This window comes from Magnolia sinica, chromosome 5 (genome assembly GCF_029962835.1).
Source record: "Magnolia sinica isolate HGM2019 chromosome 5, MsV1, whole genome shotgun sequence".
Classification (NCBI taxonomy): domain Eukaryota; kingdom Viridiplantae; phylum Streptophyta; class Magnoliopsida; order Magnoliales; family Magnoliaceae; genus Magnolia; species Magnolia sinica.
This window is the reverse complement of record NC_080577.1, coordinates 12247593-12267453: the sequence shown is the minus strand read 5'-3', so window position 1 is coordinate 12267453 and position 19861 is coordinate 12247593. Positions and strand designations below refer to the sequence as shown.

Below are 19861 nucleotides of genomic sequence, written 5' to 3'. Positions count from 1 at the left end.
AGTTGGGCTACGTCGACTAAGGTGAGGGAGAAAGCCTGACACATCACGGCATCCGAGGCATCATGCAGTTCCATGTACGCTCAGAAGCATTCGATGTGTTTAGTTGGGTCGGTTTTACCTGTGAAAGGTATAATCTGCAGGAGGCGAAACCTTTTCGGCAGCCGAGCTTGCATCACTTCATCGACGAACGGGGACGCTTTTGTTTCTATCGTAGTTGAATATGCATCCCGACTATGCTTCATATCCGCCATCTCCTCTAGCACTTATTTTTTAAAGTCCTGAGGTCATCTTTCCAAGGCTCGTTACTTTCTGTCACCCCTTCAACTGGAGGCCGGCCGCATCTCCTTCGATCTATCTTGTGTCGGAGATCAGTGGGAGGCAGCATGGCAGTCGTGAAATGAGCGGGTGCTAGCTCGAACGTCCCATGTGGCTGACTCGACCGTGCCAACGATCCCGAGGTAGTAGGATGAAGGTCGGTAACTTGTTGCGGAACATTCATCGCCTGTTTTTGTTGAGGCTGTTGAGTCTGTTGACGGTGCATCTGCTCCAACATTTGTTTCATAACGTTTATATCGGCTCTGAGTTCCTGAACCTCCCAATCCAATCGTCCATTTCCTCGATTCCGCTGGGTATTTCTAGTTGCGGCAGATGCTGCAGGACGAGCCGCGGAACCTTGTTGATGGTCAGGTTGGTTCTGAGCTCCTTGGGCCCCATCTGGACCTGATGGTCCAGCATTATCGGTCTTATTTGGATTGCTAGGACCAGTTTTTCTGGCTCTCGCCATTAACGCTCATTTGACACTTTTGGATAGAGCCTGAAAAATGACTTTTTGTATCGTTTCACACAGACGGCGCCAAACTGCTTATGCAAAATTCTGGTCCGCCCTCTTTAGACCTTCGAGTACCTGCACAGGAAAAAGACAAAGGAGACCCTGGCTAGAGCAGGGGACCCTCCGATGCTAAAGTCAAGCTAGGAATTTGGGTTTTATTGTATTGAGAGGATTTGGGAGAGAGTTTTTGCGTATCTTTCACCCTTGAAGTGTCTCTCATTTATAGGAGAGGGATGAACCCGCCGTACAAGGATTCTCTCCCTGATTTTTAGGAGAATTGATTTAGTCGTAATCTGCTTACGGATGCTTTCCGATCCCGAGATCCTCGGGATCGAGAATCCTTTCATAAGATTTTCGGAATGGAATTTAAGCTTATACCGTTTCTTCCTCGCTCGGCTCGGCCTTAACCGACTCAAGTAACAAACGAGTCTTGGCTGGCTGCAAGGATAAAGCTTTCTGCCTCCTGTCGGATGGAGCAGGATCGGCTTACGATTGACGTTCTTCCTTAATCTGATAGCTGACACTGTAGCCGGCTTTATATGGGTTGATTTTATGGTCGGTTAGGTCGCTTTTAGCTTTAGGGACTTAATCGGCATCTTTAGACATTGCTACCTTGTTAACCGAGTCAACTTTATGTCTTACTTTGCTTATGACTCTTGATTCTTAAGGTCTCGATTGGGATTCGTTTCCCAGGAATCCGAGCTAAGTCTCTCTTCCAGGCTTTGTCTCGTCTCGATCCAACACGTTGCCTCGGACTCTCGGACGGTGCTGATAGAGTTGGTCCATTCCATATTCGGGTCTTTGGACTTGGTGTTTTTTCCCCAACATTTGTCATGCAATGTGTTCGTTAAGGTAACGTAGGTACGCAGGCATGGTATATTTGAGCTTTGGATCTTCCTCAATTTTTACTAGTGCTTGATGTGGTGTGGTCTACTTGAGCTTTGGATCTTCCTTAATTTTGGACACATGCTCTAAAATATCTTCCAAAATGAATGGATAGTGTGGATATAACACTTGCATCATGTGAGGCCACAAAACTTTGCCACGTCAACACACCCCCTGGTGGGCACACCACGCAATCCGCATCCAGTGGCCGGAGAGTAGAGTAGAGAAAGAAGTTTTCAACTATCAATTTACTTTATACGTTGTGGCCCACGAAAAGTCAAATTGTCTCATTGTCTAGGTTTACCTTCAAAACTGATAAGAAACTGGAATAATTCACATGTTTTCTAGTCGCAAACGTGCCCACAAAAGCTCGATTCTAGTAGAGTTTTCATGTTCTCAAACCATTTTTAGTAGTTAGGCGAGTCCTGGCCTATCGCTTGAGAACTCCTTTCTAACAATCCGGGGAGATGCAGTCTGCGCCAAAGGAAGAGAAAATGATATTAGATTCCAATCTAATAATAAAACCGGCTCAGATGAAGGGTTTAGATTACCAGTCCACTCATATTCAAACAGGAGCTCATCATCTAGAAAGAGGCATCACACTCCATAACAAACCCAGAGATTTCAGGGCCCATTGAGTGTGAGGGATGTTTTTATTTTATTTTATTATTAATTTTTTTTTTTAAGGGTTAGCTTGTTAGTACACACCTATGTCAGTGCACACACTCCATGTTAGCCACCCCCGCTGGAGATCCATACCAAGACCTCAAGTGTTGAAACTGAGGTATCTCCACTCAGTCTTTCAATTGAGCTATGGATCTGGGTGTCATTGAGTGTGAGGGATTAGCTGATATTAAGTAAGATGCATTTGCCTTATCGCAATAAATGCACTGGCCAGTGTATCATCTCCTGATGCCATGTGAGTGAACTTATCCACTTCTGTGTTTGGGCATAAATACTTGTTTTGATTTCATACAGTGTTTAGTTGAACGTGGAAAACAGTTAACAACCCGGAAACCGTGTGAGGAAATCTATGCACACCTTGATGTTTGTGAGAAATCAACCCTGTTCATCTGTTTTGCAGGATCATTTTAGGACATGCGACCAAAAGTGGGGCGGATCCAAAACTCAAGTGGGCCATATAAGAGGAAACAGCGGAAAGAGAAATTCCTACCGTTGAAACCTTCCCCGGCTCCATCTTGATGTTTATATGCAATCCCAACCGTTTATAAGGTCATTCATGTTGAGATGAATTGACAACACAAAAATACTTAGTGTAATACAAAACTTTTGTGACCATATGAATGCTTCAACGGTGGTCACTCAATCCCTTGTGTTTCCTCTTGTGTGGCTCACTTGGGTTTTGGATCCACCTCATTTTTGGCCGAATGCCTAAAATGATCTAGAAAAACGGATGGATGGGGTGGGTTCCTCGCAAACATCAAGGTAGGCCCCACCTTACGAGAACTTGTGAAAGGCTTTCCCAAAATCCAAAGGATTCGGAAAATCGTGACTTGCAGTGGATGTAATCCCGCGGAAATCCATCCTTACTCCATTCGTATTAGGATATGACCTATGCTGGAAACCCTAACTTTGATAGGGAAATGAGCAAGGAATGAGTTTTTTCACGAGGGATTTGAAGTTCCATCTCATTAATACCAGTTAATCCCTTTCGCCAAATGGGTGTCATGTTGCGTACTAGAGCTGTACACGAGTCGAGTTAGCTCGGTTGCTCACTCGACTTGACTCGGAAAAGCTTGACTCGCCTCGGCTCGAAATCGGATTCGGACTGAAACGAGTTGGAATTTGGAGGTCGAAGTTCGAGCTGGGTCAGCCACTGGCCGAGCTGTGCCAAGCTCGACTTGTGTACAACTCTAGCTGTGTTAGAATGCCCCGGAGAGTCGGCACCATGAAAACTCAAGAAGTAGAAGACCATTGATCCAATCAGATGATCCTAATCATTTTATCTAAGAAGTTCTACTTGTTGAACGTTGACCCATGCTCTATACTAGAATCATCCATTTATAAGCGAGCGGTTGGGATTGTCTTCTTAGGCATTCGTGGGCACAGATGGCCCTAATTAGTTTCTTCTTGACCGTCTATTTGCAAGCAAAAAAGTTAAACGGATAAGATTGTTCCATTCCGGAAGATTTTAAGGGCGTGGTCCGTCAACAGACCAGTGACATGGATACCACATGTAAAAACTGAAAAATAAAATGCACTTATCATATTGAGGATTCAATAACTCCTCATTTATCATTACCCAATAAATAAATGAATAAAGACATGATCTGACGCGAAGCACCACAGTAATTCCAGGAAGTGGGCCCTACAACATACAAGTGGGCCCCAATAAGCATCACTATGATAAGGTTCACCGATAGTGAAGTTATAGTCCATATGTGATTAAGAGAATCGATGATCCAATCTGACCATTGCGTCCTGTGAAATAGTTAGGGCGCTTCGAGCAATCTCAGACAAGTTAAAGAAGAAAGATTGGAATTTCAACGTAGATCCTTGCAACACGACAAGTTCGTGGGTCAGGGAAACGGATCCGGAGTCCACCTACTTAAACAAAGTTTCATGCGACTGCAACTCCAACCCAACCGTTTGCCATGTCGTTAGCGTGTATGGCCTTTTATTTAGCATCCCCTCCTACTCTAATTTGATTTGATTATTATTATTTTTTAATATCATTTTATTTCAATATTCTTTTGAAATTTCAGAGAGCTGAAGGGTCAGAACCTAACTGGAGTTCTACCTGAAGAATTTGCAAATCTAACCTTCCTAACAAATCTGTAAGTGATTATGTGCACATCATATAAGTCTAGCTGATATATGAAGTTTAAGGAGTTGTTATAGACTAATGGGCATATAGGATTGTATGTTAAAATTTGGTGTTGAGCCAACTGAGAAATTCTAACAGAGCCATCTCCACCGTCCATTTTTTTTTTTCCTTTTACATGATCCAGACTTTTAAAAATAGGAGATCATGCAACTTAAAATGGCCACAAATCTATTATTCTCCTCTGGAATCCATATTAGGCACGTGTTTTTTGTAATGGATGATTTGAAGTAGCTGATCATTATTCTTCTTTGGGGTGGTTACCAGAAGCTTGTGACAGCTCTCCACGAATCCATTGATTGGTTGACCAGAGCTGAGTTTATTTATGTGTATATTTGCCACAAGGATCAGATTTCAGAGTCACTTTTAACCATTGAGGCAGGCTGTTTCTGGTTCATCGCCACTCATGAATGTTCTTGTGCGATTGATAAATCAAGACTGTCCATCTGGTGGGAATTTCTGTCTGTGGACTTTGATAGGAAAACCTCATTAATCAGGCAGTCATGGTTAATTATCAGACATGGGGTCTTCAAATGGACAGCAGCTGATGGCCCACATTCAAAGGGGAAAAGTTGGAAGGCTGTAATCGTTCAACCATAGGGATCTCTGTGTGGGACGATCCAAGATAGGGTCCATGAGGTAGACCAACATAAATAGCCATGTGTATTCATTGAGATGAACCAGAAGAACTCTTTTATAAATTCAACCTCTTTTTGAATAGGTTGGAACGGGCTTTCCCTCCAATACCTCTCAATGCTTCATTCCAATGGATTTTCTTTTGCCTAGCAGCACTAAGACCGTAACTTCTGCTTTTGTCCAACAGCGATCTCACTCGCAACTATCTCAACGGATCAATCCCTGCTACATGGGCTTCCCTCCCTCTCGTTAATTTGTGAGTCTTCTTCCATAATAGCATCTAGAATCTTCTATATCTAATCTACAGAACCCTCTCGTCTCATTCTCTGAGGGACATACCTGAAAATTGTTTGAACCTTGCAGGTCTCTTTTGGGAAATCGCATCTCTGGAAGAATTCCAGAGGAGTTAGGAAACATCAAGACACTCAAGAAATTGTATGCGATTCACAAATTTCAATAGATTAGACAGATGAAATTGCGTTTAGCTACTATTATTTATGCAATTTGGGGTTTTGCAGGGTCATCGAAAATAATGAGATTGAAGGACCTCTTCCTCCAAAGCTTGGTGATTTGATCAGCTTGGAGGAATTGTAAGATTCTCTGTTCTGCCACATTTTTTTTTCTCCAAATAAAGACCTAATTCTCATTTCATGGTTATCTTTCAGGGAATTCATATCTTTACTCATCTTGGATATTAGCTATTGGCACCTTTTCTTTCAACTTTTGGTAATTCAGTAAAACAAACTTTATACTGTTATATTACCAAAGTAGAAGGAATGTTGCCATTATCAATCAGGGCAGGTGCAAATAGTGGCGCCCTTATCTTTATTGCATTTGAGCAGCTGCTGAGATTTCTGACCTAAATTGAAAATCTCTAAAATTTAAATGTTGATATTATTATTATTATTTCTGAGTTCTTGTTGCCTCCTAATTAGATAGAAAATGTGAATAGTGTGTAAATAAATGCTGGCCAATTATGTAGTGTTTATGTTATTCAACTGAACATAATGGCTGAGTGTCGTCCAATTATGTAGTGTTTATGTTATTCAACACCAGAAGCTCGAACTGACAAAGCATGGTAAATTAATCCCTTTATCTTGTAGCACAGGCCCCACATCCTATGGATTAGAACTTTGGCCAAACCCCCTCGTGGGTCTCACTTCACATAGGTACCACCTCACACGAGCCACCCACCTCACACGGGCTGCTCACACCCGAGTGTGCCCTTGCATCCCACGGGTCATCCCACTCAAGCCCGGTGTGAAAATGCTCCTACATTACAGTAGGTAGTTATTTTTATTTTTTTTACCCAGTATAATCCAATATATTGCTGGTGCAGCTTTATTTCTGCGAATGACATCACAGGAGAAATACCTGGGAACTTCATCAATCTGACAAACCTGACAGACTTGTATGTCAATTCTTCATTACTCACCGGGGTTGTCTTTTCCATTTAGAAATTATAAACGATTAAAGTCCGTCCGTTTTTTGCAGTAGGATAGATGGGAATCCTATCTCCGGTAAGATTCCTGATTTCATCAGGAACTGGAAACAACTAGACAGACTGTAAGAACTTTATTGATCTGTTTTCAACATAAAATGTATCTATATGAGAACATCTATGTGAACTTTCATTCTGAACCATCTCAGGGATATGCAAGGCACGTCTATGACGGGACCTATTCCTTCTAGCATTGCTTTCTTGGAGAAACTAAAAGAACTGTAAGGATGCATTCCATGTTCTTTTCTTGCTGTTTTTATTACTTGGATATATACCCAGGCATGCAAGTAGTATGATATTAAGTACTTTATTGAATCCAATATGCTTAGATTTTCAGGAGGATATCTGATTTAGATGGACCCAGTATGCCTTTCCCTAATCTGGAGAAAATGACCAAAATGAAGAGATTGTGAGTTGAATGGATATAACCCTGATGGCATAAATATATCAATGTTTGTTGCTTCTTTCGCTCACGAATTCTGTCCTGGTCGTGTGCTGCAGGGTACTAAGAAATTGCTCGATTTCTGACAAAATCCCACTGTATATTGGGAAATGGGAAGACCTGAAACTCCTGTAAGTTACCATGGACTGATCTTTCACACACTAGCGCACACACATATATAATAGAAATGCTCACACAAAACTAGTTGGATCTTGCATTTTCGTCCAACTAGCAGTGCATTTAATGCGACAAAGTTCTCTCTTTAAATACAATATAAAGTACTAAATCAAAATACCATAAATGCTTTCCAAAAAGACCTTTTCAGGTAAGTTTGAAAAATAGGCCACGGTTGGCCCCACAATGATGTTAGTGTGAAATCTATCCGATCATCTTCTATATCACTGCATGTTAGACCAAGGGATAAAAAATTGTCTCCATCCATGCTTCAAGTGGACCGCAAGATTGAAAACTGTATAAGGAAAAGTTCACCCTTCAATCTGTTTCCCTTGGCGTGGCCCACTTGAATCATGTATGACCCTGCTTTTTGGGAGCTATGCCTACATCTTTGTGTGGAATCTTGTGCGGAATCTAATGATTGGAATGTATTTCACATATTCATCACGGTGGGCCCTGTAGAAATAAAGGGTGGACATCTCTCCCAACTAGTTCTATTGGTGTGGCCCACCTGAATCAGAGATCAACCTAATTGTTTTTGCAGGCCCAGCATGGTATTATAAATCTATTGGTCGGAATATATCACACATATACATTATGGTGGGCCCGACAAAAATCGAAAGAAACAGTCCATCTCCCACTAAAGCTCTTCATAATTCAAAGGAGTAATTAACGCTGCTCTTCATAATTCAAAGTAGTAATTAACGCTGCTCTTCATAATTCAAAGTAGTAATTAATGCTATTAAATGTTTTCCACGCCGACCATCAGGTGTGTCACCTCACGTTACACCATGGGCCCAAATATCAGTGCCATTTTTTATTCAGGTAGACTACACGATTGTAAATAGCGTAAGTGAAAAACTCACTCTCCAAAAAAATTTCCCATTGCGTGGCCCACTTGGACCATGGATGGACTAGCAGTTGGGGCCCTAGGCCTACATTTTAGTGTGACATCTAATGGCTGGAATGGATTTTGTATAATCATTACGGTGAGCCTTGTAAAAATCAAGGGTAGATGTCTCTTCCAATTGTTTCCCTTGAAGTGGCCCACCTGAATCACATGTCATCTTAAAATTTTTTTCTATAGGCCAGACATGGGATTACACATCTAATGGTGAGAGTAGGTCTCACAAATACATCACAATGGCCCCATAAAAAACTAAAGGAGAGCTTCTATTAAAATTTCTTTTAGTGAATGAGAATGTCTCATGTCCAACGAGCTGGACTAAGTTTAATGTTTAAGCTTTAGATAATGTCCAAACTTTGATGTGCATATGAAATCCATCCCTCCTGATAGGTTGGCCATCATTAGTATCACTTTCTAGAAAAAAAACTACAATAGCGATCACAAGTATACACATCAGTGGGCCGCTTACAAATTAGATGACTTTAATGATGGAAATTCCCATCTTAACTATTTCCCATGGTACCTCCATAGATCTACTTGGACAGTAGGGGTAGGAGGCAGTCCTGTTCCTCAAAAAGTGAGTTATTCTTCTTATTTTAGCATGTTATGTTAAATGGGCTTATTTGGAAAGAAAATGAGATGAAAAAATATTGTAAAATTTTTACTTTTAGAAGATGGTTTCTTCTGCTTTCTTCTAAAGATTTTGCTTAAATGTGTCTTTTGTCAAGAAATGGATAAAAGGAAAGAAAAAAGAAAACAAAATTTCACTTTTAAAAAATGGGTTCTTTTTATTTTTAGAAAGATTCTACTTAGGTATGTTTGGAAAGAAACTATTGCTAGCCTATATTATTCGGGACTTAAACTTTGGGTCTACTTTTGAAAGTTCAAATGGTGTTCAAGTGAGTTTCGGTTCTATTTGAAAGCTTGTCAAATTATCCTTCTAACAAGCCCATAGTTGTCCTCAATTCAACTTAATGAGGGAGTTATGATCGCTTTTTTATTTTTTATCACACGATATTGGAATCGAGAGCAAATGCGATCGAGACTTTGGTCCCACTTTTAAATGGTCAAACGGTGTTCAAATGAGATGATTCCAATCATTTTCGAAAGCTCGTCAAATTATCTTGCCAATGAGCCAAGATCGCCTCAATCCGACCTATAACGATAGAGATATGACCCTTTTTTTGTGGGATTGCGTAATATTAGAAACAACAATGAACGTGAGTCTTTGGCAAACTTAAATTCTAATTTGTGGTGCTTGTGTCGAAATCAACAAAAGTAGATGCTAGGGAATCTTGACCCATACTCGTGTGCCCATGTGCTTCAAGATAGGTTGTACATTATTTTGTCAGTTGTCTAGTGTGCTCAAAATTAAGTTGCTTTTCGAGTGCAAAATCAAGTCTCGTTTCCAAGAAGCTGAACCGTGGGAGCCTTTTGGAACTTATACGTAAGGTATTTTGTTCAAAAATACCTTACGAATGAGCCTTTTTGGAGCTCTAAAAATACTAACTCCTTATAAAGATATGGTAGATTTGGTAGGAAGATCTAGTGGAGGTTTCAAGAAGATATGGTGTGTATACCCAAGAAGCTGATCATTTTGGTAGAGCCTTTAAGAAGATCTGGTCGGTAACAAAAAATTAAAATAAAAAAATCGCTTATTATGTGTCCAGTGAGTTCAAAATCAAGTGGATTCAATAAGATCTAGTTTGTCATAACTACATTTGCTCTCGTTTCTAGCACTGTACGATCCCACAAAAATGGTCGGAGCTCTCTCGTTATAGGTCGGATCGAGGTGATCTTGGGATTGTTGACAAGATAATTCGATAAGCTTTCAAGTAGGACTAGAATCATATCATTTAAAGACCATTTGACATTTCAAAATTGGACCCAAAGTCTTTGATGGTGTTTATGAACTGTTCACATTTGCTCTAGTTTTCAACATCCTGTGATCCCACGAAAATGGTCATACCTCTATCGTTACAAGTTAGATCAAGGCAATCTTAGGTTTGTTAGAAAGATAATTCAATGGACTTTCAAATAGGATTGGAATCATGTCATTTGCACACCATTTAACATTTCAAAAATGGGCATAAACTTCTCAATGGTGTAACTCATATTGCCTGTATGGTCAACACCACACGACTTTGGTAAATGGGTTAGATGTCCCTTGTTACACCTCGGAACTGAGTGATCTAGGGCTTAGTGAAAAGCAAGTTGAATAAACTTTTCAATGAGCTATAAAATATATTGATTAGAAGTTATGTTTTCATTCATCATTTGACTTGAAAGTTATGTAGAAGTGAAGTGAGAATAATACTATAACAGGTATATTTCGACTTAGATAATGATAGACCAAACAATTCCAGATCAAGGTGCTTATCGAATTACTTTTCTAACAAGCTTAAGATGTCTAGATTCGAGGTGTAACAAGGGAGACCTTTCTGTTTACTGAAATTGCGATGTGTTAATTGTGTGAGCAATGTAAGTTAGCCATCATGGACTTTGGACCCACTTTTAAAAGGTCAAATGATGTTCAAATGATAAGATTTTAGTTCAATTCCAAAGCTCGCTGAATTATCTTTCCTACAAACCTAGGATCACCCCGATTCAACTTGTAACGAGGGAGTTATAACCTTTTTGTGGGATTGTGCTTTACTGAAAATATGAGTGAACATAAATAGTTTGCAAACATTATCACAGAATTTGAACCTAATTTTGTAAGATCAAACAGTGCCCAAATGAGTTGATTATAGTCATGTTTGAAAGCTCGTTGAATTTTCTTACTAATGAGCCCAAGATCGCTTGATTCGATCTCTAGTGAGGGAGTTATGATTGTTTTATGAGATTGTGTTATGCAAAAAATAAGTGCGAACGCAAGTGTGTACCGTAAGTAAACACAAGTGCGTACCAAACGTGAATGTGAGTTTTACCAAAAGTGGATGTAAGTGTGTACTCGCATTTGCTCGCATTTCCAACAATGTAAATCCTGCGAAAATGGTCATAACTCCCTCGTTACAAGTCAAATCAAGGTGATCATGGGTTCGTTGGAAAGATAATTAGACAAGTTTTCAAATAAGACTAAACTCATCTCATTTGAACACTGTTTGAACTTTCAAAAGTGGGCTCAAAGTTCAACTCATGTTCGCTCTCGTTTTCAATATCGCGTGATTGCACATAAACGGTCATAACTCCCTCATTACAAGTCGAATTTGGGTGATCTTAGGCTCTTTGGAAAGATAATTTGAAGAAATTTTGAATATGATTGAAATCAATTCATTTGGACAATGTTAGACTTCTCAAAAGTGGTCCCAATGTTCAACTCACAAATAGTACATGCTAGCGAACAGTTTCTTCTCAAGTTGACCCATCTAGGCATAATTTTTTAATAAAAAAATAGAACCCATCTTCTAAAAGTGGAAAATTTTCTATCTCGTCTTTTCTTCTATTCGTTTCTTGGCAAAAGTCTCATTTAAGCAAAAATCTTCTAGAGAAAGAAGAACCCATTTTTTATATAACCCGATGTGGTTGCAATGGATTGTCAGAATTGAAAATTTCTTTAACTATATATATATATATATATATATATAGAAATATGAATTTCTTTCTCATTACAAAATAGGACCTTGTATAGACCAATTACACCCCCTCTTAACTGCATTTCAGAACAACTATGAATCCCAATACATATTATTAATTTTGAAAAATAAAATACAACTTTTAAAATCATGCTAAAGAAATTCCCAAAACAACCTTTAATTTCAAATTCTTCTCTTTTCCATGCATGTAACATGGTCCCAAAGTCATGCATTACAAATGCACCTGGGCTGAAAATTATGGTCTAGATTTCCTGACATGAGCCCGATTCATGGGTTGGGCTTTTTTTCTTGAATTGGGCCAGCATCAAATTTCTAGAACTAAATTTTTTTTACTACGCTTTCTTATCTCATTTCCTCTCATTTTCTTCTTAAACAAGCCCATTTTAACATAAGAGGTAGAAAACAAGGACCCATTTTTCTAAGGTGGTAGTTTTTACTTGGAGAGTAGTTAGATTGCACAAAAGATTATGTGAGTAGTTGGAAAGCACGAAATATCATCCGAGTATAGTAGTAAAAGAAGAGTTAGCCTAAGAGTAGTGGTAAAAGAAGGTTCAGGGGCATTTTCATCCAGACAAACACTTTTGAGAATAGTGAAGTAAGTTTTTGAAAAGAGGTGCTATTTTAGGGTTCCCATGATACCTTGGGTATATTTAGGGACTCCTCCACCCCATATTATATATATATATATATATATATATATATATATATATATATATATATATATATATATAAACCTTGATGTATATGTGAGATCCACTTTGACCATTAGATTTGTAATCCCACGTTAGGTTGGCCCACCATGATAATTGTATGAAATACACTCCAGCCATTAAAGGCCACACCAAAATGTAGGCATTGGCCCCAAAAATAGGCCCGCCCGTGATTCAAGTGAACCACAGCGAGGGAAACAATTTAGAGGGTGAGTGTTGCCTTGTATGCTATTTCCAATTGTATGGTCTACCTGAATCATGGATGGGGCTGATTTTTGGGGCCTTGGGCCTAACATGGGGTGATACCCCGATGGTTGGTGTGGATTTCACATAAAAAATCATGGTAGGGTCCACCTAAGCCATGATCCCTTGCTCGCAACATGTATAACACACATGGCCTCAGAAATTGTACAAGGGTCATATATTAACTCAAATTATACCAATTAAATTGTGGAACCTATTGTCATTAAGCCACAATCCCAAAATCAGATTGTTTTGAACGATCTTAACCTTTGACTTGTGGGCATTTGTTTGTTGAAATGGGATTATATATTATAAATTTTTCATTCTTAACTGTCCAATAAATAACTACCAATTTCATCCAGACAATGAAATAAACTTAATGTTTGAGTTATGAGACATAATTTAGACAATTTAACTTCAATTATTTATATACCACATGTGCAAATTTTAAAAATAATTAAGTAATATTTTCATACATGTTTTCTATCATTTATAAATTATATGAATTGATTTTGAATTGTATTTTTTTTTTTTTTGTAATTCTTTTTTTTTTCTAAGTATATAATAATATTTTTTTTTTACATTTTCTAAAGTTCCATTGAAAAATTCGATCAATTTCTAACGTTTCCTTAAAATAATAAGATAATAGATGATACATCCAATATTTCACATATGATAACTGCTATGTTTTCGTATCCCAAGGATGCGGTACATTTGTTAATATCAATACCAAAAACATTCACTCACTTCTGACCATAATTTGCTCTTGCAGAGACCTTAGTTTTAACAAATTGACGGGAGAAATTCCAAGCAACTTTACGGATAAGTCATCGCCAGATATTATGTAAGAAAATAGACATTTATTAGTAAAATTTTCACATATGTTCTTGCTGGATAGTTAAGGAAAATTGACAATCCTTCTTATTTTGTAGTTTTCTGGACCCTTCTCAATGACACTTTCGGGGATACTTTTATCACAAATTAGAAATCCATCTAAAGATATTATTTTTTGATGCAGGTATCTTACTAGCAACAGCCTGACTGGGAAAATACCCCCTTGGATCCTGATTAGCAGCCGTAACTTGTACGTATTACTCAATAAGTCTTCAATTACACTTCACGAGCTATATATTTTCTGGTTCTTTTTACATGCATATTAATATTTTGTTGAGCTCTCTTGTGAGATTACTTCAGGCCTTTTAGACTCGGAAGTGAGGTGGCGTGGTGTGCCACACACCACCAAGGTGAGGTTCTGTGGGGCCCACCATGACGTATGTGTTATATCCACACCGTCCATTCATTTTGTGCGATCATTTAAGATTTTGATCCCAAAAATGAGGCAGATTCAAACCTCAAGTGGACCACACCACAGAAAGCAGTGGGACAATGATGCCTACCGTTAAAACATTCCTACAGCCCACCATGATGTTATTTTCCATCCAACCTGCTGATAAGGTCACACAGACCTGGATGAAGGGAAAACACAAATATCAGCTTGATCCAAAACTTTTGTAGCCCTCAAGAAATTTCCAGTGTTAATCATTCACTGTGGTGTGGTCCATTTGAGATTTGGATTTGCTTCATTTTTCAGCTCAGGCCTTAAAACGATTTGCAAAATAGATGGACAGTGTGGATATAACACATACATCATGGTGTGGCCGCATAACTCGGTTGTGTGTGTCACACCATGCAATCCGCTTCCACTTCAGACTCCTGCTTTTTCCACTCCTGAAAAGGTATAAACATAATCCTACATGATGTTGTCTTGCAGTGACTTATCCTACAACAATTTTAGCGGGACCCCTCCACCCAAATGCGAAGGTGCAAACTTGTAAGAACTATAACTTTCCACTGTTTGTATGCTTTCCTTTTTCCAGAGTACCAGGTACTTTGTTTTGTTCTTTTTTGGATGTTCCTCTCTTTTCACCTGCAGGAATTTGGTGGCTAGCTTTTCATCTACAGAAAAAGATTCGTGAGCTTCTGCATCCTTCTAATTTGCATTTTAGATTGCTGGGTATTGCCGATCACTTTGCTAGGAAAATATGTGAATAAATGAAGCCAAAATTTCTTACTTTTTTTTTTTGTAGCGTTGCACCATGCTTAAGAAGGAACTACCCCTGCCATGGAAAAGCAAAGAGTAAGTACAGAAATTAGAAACTGCATGTGGCTTTTGTTTTTTACTCACACTGTGGGAGGGAAATCAATTTCTTTATGATTTGATTGTACATGCAAGTAAATCTGAATTCCATACATTTGCAGACTATAAGTTATTCATAAACTGTGGTGGAGGGGAACTGCTATTGACTGACTCTCATGGTGAAAATGTATACGAAGCTGATGAAGAAGTGAGTGGGACGTCCACATTCCACACCACTGATAGATGGGCATATAGCAGTACAGGGGACTTTATAGGAAATCCCAATGCACATTTCATTGAAAAACAATCATCCATTGCCAATCAAGATTTGTATGCAACAGCTCGCCTGGCACCTCTCTCCCTCAAATACTATGGGATTTGCTTACAAAATGGAGAGTATACAGTTAGACTACATTTCTCTGAAATAATCTTCACCAATGACGAAACATTTAGAAGTGTTGGTGTTGGGAAACGCATATTTGATGTATCAATCCAGGTGAATGGTCAACTGCATTATCTTTATCTTTCATAGTTAATGTGTCCTCTGATTCTATTTTGACAGGATCCTTCAGTTGATAATCCGCTCAAGAATTGGATCCTGTCAACTTCGATTTGGAGTAGAATTGCTATTGGTTTCTCTTCAAAGGCATTTCCTGTTTTTGTATTCTTACCTACAAGTTAAAAGTGTTATACATCTTTGTACGAGTTTTTTCACATGTAAAGCAATGCCCCATACAATGAATTACATAATTTCCTATTTAGAAGAGTTCAAGTCACATTGCTTTTAGTTATAAATGGGTGTTATGATTTCTGATTTTACAAGTTTTTCACACATTGCACCCATGATTTCTATATGTATGTATGTATGTAGGCATGCATGTATGTATATATACACATACAAACACACACACACACACACACGTGTGTGTTGGTCCATTGGGCTTTCTACTAATGTAAAGTGGGAGAAATTTCCTTGATGATTTGCATTGACAGGAAAGATACAAACTATTTTTTATCAAACTCCTAATCTAAGACTAGTTGTACAATTGCTAATCATAAATCTCAGAATCTAATCAAAACTAATCAAGACCAAACTACAGATTTGTACAGATTTACAATATAATAACTAATTTTTTTTAGCTTCTAGCATTTCTTCATTTTTTATTCCTAGGTATATTAATCTTTGGATCCAATTCCTGTGTACTTTTGACTTCCTGCAGGACAAAATTGTATTGAAGGATTTCAACATCGCAAAGAATGCTAGTGGTGCTCGCATTCCAATTGTTATAAATTTTAATAGTACTCCTGTGACTGACAACACTTTGGAGATCCACTTATATTGGGCTGGGAAAGGGACCAATGCAATTCCAGAGAGAGGTGTATATGGACCTCTAATTTCAGCTATTACAGTGACACCAAGTAAGATATTCTAAATGGTTTAGCCTTTTCTCTTTTCGGAGCCTTCCTTGTCATGATGTCTGATATTTTCTACCCGTAGACTTTGTACCTGATACAGGTGAAAGTGGACTATCTGTTGGAGTAATTGTTGGCATCGTAGCTGGTTGTTGCACCATTGTTGGATTGGTTTTGCTATTTCTTTGGATGAAAGGTTGCTTAGGAGGAAAAGACCTTGTGGACGAAGGTGAGATGATGAATCAAGGTCTACTTGTTTACAATACAAGGGTGACGTGGTGAGACACATTACACCAAAACTAACATGATGCACCTCCAATGGATGCATGCAGAAGGATACATAGGTCATAACGTTTTTTAAATAAATTCTTTCAGTTTGATATGTGCGGGTCCTGTTGGACCATGTTTTTATTTTTCTGCGGTCAGATAGTTCTCACCATATCATTCCCTTTTAAGCTATATGGATTTTTCTTTGGGTCATTGGAGCTCCTTGGCCCTCTTTCTCCTTGGCTCATGTGTCATCTTTAGGACTGTAGCACGATCATATTATTTTACATTGTTTTTCAGACATCATAGGAAATAATAGAAAGAAAATTTTAGTAAATGAAATCACTTGGGTGCTGCAACGTATTCTTGTACACATTGATGTGACATATATGCATACCAATCTGAATAGCTAAATCATGGACCACATTGCAGATAGAGTATGGCCCAAAAATCACAATGATTGGGTGATCTCAACCATCGAATTGGTGCCATCAAATGAACGGCTAAAAAGGAAATGATCAAGGTTCCAAATCAACTGGGCAAAATCAGATGGTTAAAATTTAGGTGGGCAAAATCAGATGGTTAATTTTGTCCACTGTGTGACTTTCATGTTATGCCCTGTCCACAATGAGGCCCACGATTTGGAATATCCAAAATTGCATGCATACCATGTTTAAAGTGGATTAGTTGTAGGCTTGTAGCACCCTTGTGATGTCCACCTCACCGATAGCAGCATGTTTAAATAAATTGTAAATTTTTTCTCTTTCCTTCATTCATTTTCCTATCAAGCAATTCAGCAAGTTGAGCAAAAATTATAGGAAACGGATTATGATGTAGAGTGGGCACAAACACTTTCATGGCAAAGATGGACCAAAGAATGCCTAATCAGAAGTGGAAATGATCCAGACCATCAGAACCTTAAATCAGTCATATCTCGCAAACCGGGATGAGTTTTTTGACATATCATATATGTTTTTGGGTAGGAGAACTTACTTAAGTCAACCAACCCGGCATGGCTGGGTTGCCCACGTTGGATTTGTGAGATTCCATCTTATCAACGGTCAAAAGTTCCGTTTAGTTTCATTTTTACTATAAATAGTAAGTTTTAGTTCGAGTATAACTTTTGATCCTTTAAGTTGTAGAAGTTCTGCCCAACATGAAAAGGGCTTCGAAAATTAGGAGAACGGCTAAATTGAAAACTTACTATTTTTGGCCAAAAACGTCTAGGAGGAATAGAGGTCATCTTTAATATTTATAGTAACTCACATTTTTAGGGTGTTTGAGTTAGATTCTAAGTCTAAAACTCTATCCTAGGGTTGAGCTCATTATTTAAAGAGTTGTAATTTCATTTTTTATCATCAATCGAATTATTTTGAATTTATTAGAAATTATTTCTGCTTTTATCCCTCGTGGTTCAAGGAAGATATGTGAAGAATCCAGAGGGCTCCGTAGATTCGTAGTTATCCCCTGAGGATCACAGCCCTTCCTGTCAAATTAGGTGGTGTGGTGATAGTGTTGGGTGCTGTGGAGCCCATTGTAATGTATATGTTTTATATTCACACTGTCCATACATATATATTTTTTTCAGCTCATTTAAAGCACAAGCCCAAAAACTCCTCTCATGTAAGCCACACCGCAGGAAAATAGTGTTGATTGAGTGCACACAATTAAAAACTTAGTAGTATCAACCATAATGCTTATTTGCCATCCAACCCACTGATTAGGTCACACGGTCCAGAATAAAGGTAAAACACAGATATCAGGTTGATCCAAAACTTTTGTGGCCTCCAAAAAGTTTTTAATGTTGGGCATTCAATTACTACTGTTTCCTGTGATGTTTTTCAGTTGAGCTTCAAATCTGCTTCGTTTTTGGGGTTCATGCCCCAAATTGAGCTGGCAAACCATGTGGATATATAACACATACATCACAGTCGGCCACAAAGTGCCCAACACATCACCACATCACTGCTTGGGATGGTGTGGGCAAAACCACCTTATCCGCGTCCAATCTTATAAAATAGGAAGGGTATCTTAGACATGCATCAGCACATTTGAAAAAATATAAATATTTCCAATGAAGAAGGAAAGATAAAATTTTCTTCAATCATGATTGCGTTTCCGACACTTGTCCTACAATCAGATCTTCGGTACAGTGAAATAGCAACTTTCTCCATAGATTATGTCCAATCATCTTCAGAAGTTATACCAGTACTTCTCTTTTGGCAGAACTCCGAGGCCTCGAGTTACAAACAGGTTACTTCAGCTTAAGACAGATAAAATCTGCCACCAATAACTTTGATCCTGAAAATAAGATAGGTGAAGGTGGATTTGGGCCAGTTTACAAGGTATGGATTTTGAAAATCTGATTTGCACATTTTTCATGTTGGTTTGCCACCCTCCAGTTGTCTTCTGATAGCTTTTTATTCTTTTCCTCGAGTTTTATTCTATGTGAAATCTGACCCCAAAGTGCATGTTACACAATTCTAGGGTACTCTTCCAGATGGTTCCTTAATCGCAGTGAAACAACTCTCATCCAAGTCAAAGCAAGGGAACCGTGAATTTGTCAATGAGATAGGCATGATCTCTGCTCTGCAGCATCCAAATCTTGTGAAGCTTTTTGGATGCTGTATTGAAGGGAACCAGTTGCTGCTGATATATGAATACATGGAAAATAATAGCCTTGCCCGTGCACTATTTGGTAACCCTTTTTCCTATCCCATACGCTCCATTTGTGTTTGAAAATGAGCATGCTACGAAAATTTTATCATTGACCTCCTTTGGTTTGACTGATGATTTATATCATAAAGGTTATTAATATTAATGGGATCTGTAGGTCGTGAGGATCAGCGCTTGAAACTGGATTGGCCAACAAGGCGAAAGATCTGCCTGGGTATAGCGAGGGGTTTAGCCTATCTTCACGAAGAGTCAAGGTTGAAGATTGTTCACAGAGACATCAAGGGGACCAATGTTCTGCTCGATAGGAATCTCAATGCCAAGATATCTGACTTTGGTTTGGCTAAACTTGATGAAGAGGAAAACACCCACATCAGCACTCGAATAGCTGGAACTATGTGAGTAGCATTGCCGTGTTTGTTTGTTTTTTATTTTTATTTTTATTTTTTTGTTTTTAAATTTTAAATCTTTCCGTTGTAGGATTTAATAATATGTATGGTGGATAATAGTTTAATGAATACCGCAGAGAAGGTTTGCTCTTCAAACATATGAGTGAAAGCAAGCGAAGAAGCAACAATTTTATAAAGCATAAAAATATACATG

General features: G+C 38.5%; 1 protein-coding gene across 4 annotated transcripts in view; it reads left to right on the top strand.

The window, feature by feature from the left end:
• Nucleotides 1-19861, top strand: part of LOC131245462 (probable LRR receptor-like serine/threonine-protein kinase At1g53440) — an 84988-nt gene that overhangs the window by 15939 nt on the left and 49188 nt on the right. For 2 of the 4 annotated variants that reach the window (XM_058244944.1, XM_058244943.1), the window contains exons 2-22: nucleotides 4168-4342; nucleotides 4441-4512; nucleotides 5383-5451; nucleotides 5559-5630; nucleotides 5714-5785; nucleotides 6535-6606; nucleotides 6690-6761; nucleotides 6846-6917; nucleotides 7034-7105; nucleotides 7198-7269; nucleotides 13541-13612; nucleotides 13787-13852; nucleotides 14540-14599; nucleotides 14702-14740; nucleotides 14856-14905; nucleotides 15028-15401; nucleotides 16126-16324; nucleotides 16404-16547; nucleotides 18812-18930; nucleotides 19073-19283; nucleotides 19419-19656. In XM_058244944.1, the coding sequence (XP_058100927.1) occupies nucleotides 4168-4342; nucleotides 4441-4512; nucleotides 5383-5451; nucleotides 5559-5630; nucleotides 5714-5785; nucleotides 6535-6606; nucleotides 6690-6761; nucleotides 6846-6917; nucleotides 7034-7105; nucleotides 7198-7269; nucleotides 13541-13612; nucleotides 13787-13852; nucleotides 14540-14599; nucleotides 14702-14740; nucleotides 14856-14905; nucleotides 15028-15401; nucleotides 16126-16324; nucleotides 16404-16547; nucleotides 18812-18930; nucleotides 19073-19283; nucleotides 19419-19656 (2392 nt within the window). Of the gene's footprint in view, nucleotides 1-4167; nucleotides 4343-4440; nucleotides 4513-5382; nucleotides 5452-5558; nucleotides 5631-5713; nucleotides 5786-6534; nucleotides 6607-6689; nucleotides 6762-6845; nucleotides 6918-7033; nucleotides 7106-7197; nucleotides 7270-13540; nucleotides 13613-13786; nucleotides 13853-14539; nucleotides 14600-14701; nucleotides 14741-14855; nucleotides 14906-15027; nucleotides 15402-16125; nucleotides 16325-16403; nucleotides 16548-18811; nucleotides 18931-19072; nucleotides 19284-19418; nucleotides 19657-19861 lie in introns of those variants that run through there. The other 2 variants (XM_058244945.1, XM_058244946.1) reach the window with 2 other exon arrangements.